This window comes from Pseudorasbora parva, chromosome 3 (assembly GCF_024679245.1).
Source record: "Pseudorasbora parva isolate DD20220531a chromosome 3, ASM2467924v1, whole genome shotgun sequence".
Lineage (NCBI taxonomy): Eukaryota > Metazoa > Chordata > Actinopteri > Cypriniformes > Gobionidae > Pseudorasbora > Pseudorasbora parva.
The window spans coordinates 842713-847712 of NC_090174.1; the positions used below are offsets into that span (position 1 = coordinate 842713).

The 5000-nt window shown below is 44.2% G+C and overlaps 1 protein-coding gene across 1 annotated transcript in view; it reads right to left on the reverse strand.

Annotated features, from left to right (window-relative positions):
- The window catches only part of mtfp1 (mitochondrial fission process 1), an 8166-nt gene extending 4145 nt beyond the window's left edge, over positions 1–4021 (reverse strand). The window contains exon 1 of the mRNA XM_067437516.1: positions 3828–4021. Within this exon, the coding sequence (XP_067293617.1) occupies positions 3828–3897 (70 nt within the window). The 5' untranslated portion in view covers positions 3898–4021. The remainder of the gene's footprint in view (positions 1–3827) is intronic.
- Positions 4022–5000: the final 979 nt, after the last annotated feature.

Consider the following 5000-nt stretch of genomic DNA (forward strand, 5'->3'; position numbering starts at 1 on the left):
GCACTGTCTGATCATTCCCTATCCCCTATATAGTGCACTGTCTGATCATTCCCTATCCCCTATATAGAGCACTGTCTGATCATTCCCTATCCCCTATATAGAGCACTGTCTGATCATTCCCTATCCCCTATATAGTGCACTGTCTGATCATTCCCTATTCCCTATATAGTACACTGTCTGATTGTTCCCTATCCCCTATATAGTGCACTGTCTGATCGTTCCCTATCCCCTATATAGTGCACTGTCTGATCATTCCCTATCCCCTATATAGAGCACTGTCTGATCGTTCCCTATCCCCTATATAGAGCACTGTCTGATCATTCCCTATCCCCTATATAGTGCACTGTCTGATCGTTCCCTATCCCCTATATAGTGCACTGTCTGATCGTTCCCTATCCCTTATATAGAGCACTGTCTGATTGTTCCCTATCCCCTATATAGTGCACTGTCTGATCATTCCCTATCCCCTATATAGAGCACTGTCTGATCGTTCCCTATCCCCTATATAGTGCACTGTCTGATCGTTCCCTATCCCCTATATAGAGCACTGTCTGACCGTTCCCTATCCCCTATATAGAGCACTGTCTGATCATTCCCTATCCCCTATATAGAGCACTGTCTGATCGTTCCCTATCCCCTATATAGAGCACTGTCTGACCGTTCCCTATCCCCTATATAGAGCACTGTCTGATCGTTCCCTATCCCCGGCCTATATAGTGCACTGTCTGAACGTTCCCTATCCCCTATATAGTGCACTGTCTGATCATTCCCTATCCACGGCCTATATAGTGCACTGTCTGATCGTTCCCTATCCCCTATATAGTGCACTGTCTGATCGTTCCCTATCCCCTATATAGTGCACTGTCTGATCGTTCCATATCCCATATATAGAGCACTGTCTGATCGTTCCCTATCCCCTATATAGAGCACTGTCTGATCGTTCCCTATCCCCTATATAGTGCACTGTCTGATCGTTCCCTATCCCCTATATAGAGCACTGTCTGATCGTTCCCTATCCCCTATATAGAGCACTGTCTGATCGTTCCCTATCCCCTATATAGAGCACTGTCTGATCGTTCCCTATCCCCTATATAGAGCACTGTCTGATCGTTCCCTATCCCCTATATAGAGCACTGTCTGATCGTTCCCTATCCCCTATATAGAGCACTGTCTGATCGTTCCCTATCCCCTATATAGAGCACTGTCTGATCGTTCCCTATCCCCTATATAGTGCACTGTCTGATCGTTCCCTATCCCCTATATAGAGCACTGTCTGATCGTTCCCTATCCCCTATATAGTGCACTGTCTGATCGTTCCCTATCCCCTATATAGTGCACTGTCTGATCGTTCCCTATCCCCTATATAGAGCACTGTCTGATCGTTCCCTATCCCCTATATAGAGCACTGTCTGATCGTTCCCTATCCCCTATATAGTGCACTGTCTGATCGTTCCCTATCCCCTATATAGAGCACTGTCTGATCGTTCCCTATCCCCTATATAGAGCACTGTCTGATTGTTCCCTATCCCCTATATAGTGCACTGTCTGATCGTTCCCTATCCCCTATATAGAGCACTGTCTGATCGTTCCCTATCCCCTATATAGTGCACTGTCTGATCGTTCCCTATCCCCTATATAGAGCACTGTCTGATCGTTCCCTATCCCCTATATAGTGCACTGTCTGATCGTTCCCTATCCCCTATATAGTGCACTGTCTGATTGTTCCCTATCCCCTATATAGAGCACTGTCTGATCGTTCCCTATCCCCTATATAGTGCACTGTCTGATCGTTCCCTATCCCCTATATAGAGCACTGTCTGATCGTTCCCTATCCCCTATATAGAGCACTGTCTGATCGTTCCCTATCCCCTATATAGTGCACTGTCTGATCATTCCCTATCCCCGGCCTATATAGTGCACTGTCTGATCGTTCCCTATCCCCTATATAGTGCACTGTCTGATCATTCCCTATCCCCGGCCTATATAGTGCACTGTCTGATCGTTCCCTATCCCCTATATAGTGCACTGTCTGATCGTTCCCTATCCCCTATATAGAAGATGGGCACATGGTGGTCATAAAGGGATGGACATGGTCAGAAACAATGCTCAGGTAGGCCGTGGCATTTAAACGATGCCCAATTGGCACTAAGGGTCCTAAAGTGTGCCAAGAAAACATCCCCCACACCATTACACCACCACCACCAGCCTGCACAGTGATAACAAGGCATGATGGATCTATGTTTTCATTCTGTTTACGCCAAATTCTGAACGTGTCTGAAAGAAACAGTTTTCGATTCTGTACTGCTGATCCGAGAACCGCACTTTCAGTTACACGCGCATGCTCAGTATCAGCTGCTCGTGAGTTTCTCACAGCAAAACATGTCTCACTTCAGCTAACGGTTGGAGTTAATACATCTACTTATCTAAGATATTAGTTTATTTCTAGTCGGAGAGACTGTCACTCATGTCAGAAACTTAGTATCTAGTGTGATCAGCGCTGATTTGAGACGCGAACCGTTTAGAACGATTCAGTCCGATTTGGTGAACTGGCTCGACCGGTTCACTATAAAGATCCGGTTAAAAAGAACGTTTCTTTCGCGAACCGGATATCACTACGAAATACTATTGGATAACCTGGCAGTGAGCGGGGTCACAGACCAGAACAAAGACACGCCCTGCGTCCCAATTCGCACACTATCCATCCTAAATAGTATTCGAAAATAGTATTAGTGTGTCCCAAACCGTAGTGTGTTGAAAAGAGTATTCCAAAGATTCCCGGATGGTTTACTATTTCCGGTCCAAATTCGTAGTATGGATCGATGGGCGCTCTAACGGCTGATATTGCCCACAACCCACTGCGAGTTGGAGGAGGATTTGATTAGAACTACAAGCGCGGATAAAAAGGCGTTAAAAAACTACAAACATGACGGATGTGCGAGTCAGACGGTTAAGTAGAGAGGTTTAGATAAGGGGGTTTGAGTGATCAGTTATCAGTATTTAACCTGACTAAAATATATTTATTCAGTGTTGTCCACATTATATTTCACCTGCAGCAGCATTGTGAACTTTTATAATGACACGTTTGGCCATTAACTTTTAAATGCATCATTATATTTAAACTGCAAACACACGAGGAGAGTCTCTGCATTAAAGACACACACACGGCAGATCAACGAGCGGCTACACTTCTCTCCGATACGGCAGGAGATTAATCTGAATGTGGAGGATTTGAACTGTGACGAATCTGACGATTGACAGGGCAGATAAACGGTGACGGGATGCTCGTAACTAGGCGACAGAGTCCGTTAAAGATGGCGAAGTAGTCCCGAAGCGTGCATACTCTTCTGCTACACACTCAAAAGTATATACCTTTTCTTCACAAAAAGAGGACATACTTTTAGGACGTAGTATTAGTAGGCGAATTGGGACGCAGCAACACATTCCCACACAAGGCACATTTTCAAAGAAGACTAGCAAGAAAAACAAGAATGTGAACTTAACTAGCATTGTTCTTAAATATCTGAAAACATATGATGGTGTTTTATGATATACAGTCAAAACTTACATACAGCACCTTTAATAAATACATGAGAGAAATGACAGAATGCTCCTGCTGTTAGTGGAAAAATAAAGTCAAAGAGACTTGCTTACAGGACCACAAGTAATATGCACACGACATAATTATGACATAAAAGTTTAACTTATGAAAAACTTATTGTCAGTGATATTCATGACTCGCAGACAGGTAATAGTTTTTTTTTTTGTAATTTTTTTACAGTCTATGGTAATAACTCCTGGAGGTCACGTGACGAGTGCCTTTGACTCACCTAGGAATCGGACCCATGTGTCTCGGTAAATATCCACTTCTGCGCCGCGTTTCTCGGGCGTGTGCTCCATACCGTGTGTGTGTGTGTGTGTGTGTGTGTGTGTGATATCTGAGGCAGAACTCGATCAGATCAGCTCGTGAGTTGAGAGCTGATGTTCACATGCAATCAGACGCGCGCGCCATACTGTCCCTGAGCTGAGGGAGCGTCTGAAAATCTCTCTCAATTCAATTCAATTCAATTCAATTCAATTCAATTCAATTCAATTCAATTCAATTCAATTCAATTCAATTCAATTCAATTCAATTCAATTCAATTAATGTATTGCCATGTAAACAAGTTAATAGGAATTTGTCTTGGTAGAACTCTCAGATGTAAATGACATAAAGGACAGACATCTTAAGTACAAAAACTGACAATGGTCCCCAACAATACCCAGCAAACAGACTTTAAACCAAAACCCTGCAGACATTAAAAAGGCAATACCCCTGGACAAGAAAAAGAAAGTGCAGTGCATACAGTGGATAGTGCAGCTAGCTGTAAAATTGCAACACATTTTTTTCACATTTTGCATTTTGCATGCAAATTCAGATGTCTGATAGCCAGAGGGTAAGTACTGTCTCTGAAACGTGAAGTAGAAGTCTTAATGCTCCTACATCTTCTTCCTGATGGGAGGAGATTAAAGAGGTGGTGAGCAGGCTGAGAGTCGTCTGTCTCATTATTCTGGTGGAGGAAGGCGGAGGAAGGTGATGGGAGGCCACAGCCCATAACTGTTGATGCTCTGCGGACTCGTTCCAACCTAGTTTTGTCCTGAGCGGTTGTGTGACCCAACCAGACAAGCATGGAAAAAGTGAGCACGCTTTCAATAGTTGACCTATAGAAGTGGGTCACACACACACACACACACACACACACACACACACACACACACACACACACACACACACACACACACACACACACACACACACACACACACACACACACACACACTCTCTCTCTCTCTCTCTCTCTCTCTCTCTCTCTCTCTCTCTCTCTCTCACACACACAATCTCTCAATCACACACACACACACACACACACACACACACACACACACACACACTCTTTCTCTCACTCACACACAATCTCTCAATCACACACACACACACTCTCTCTCTCTCTCTCTCACACTCA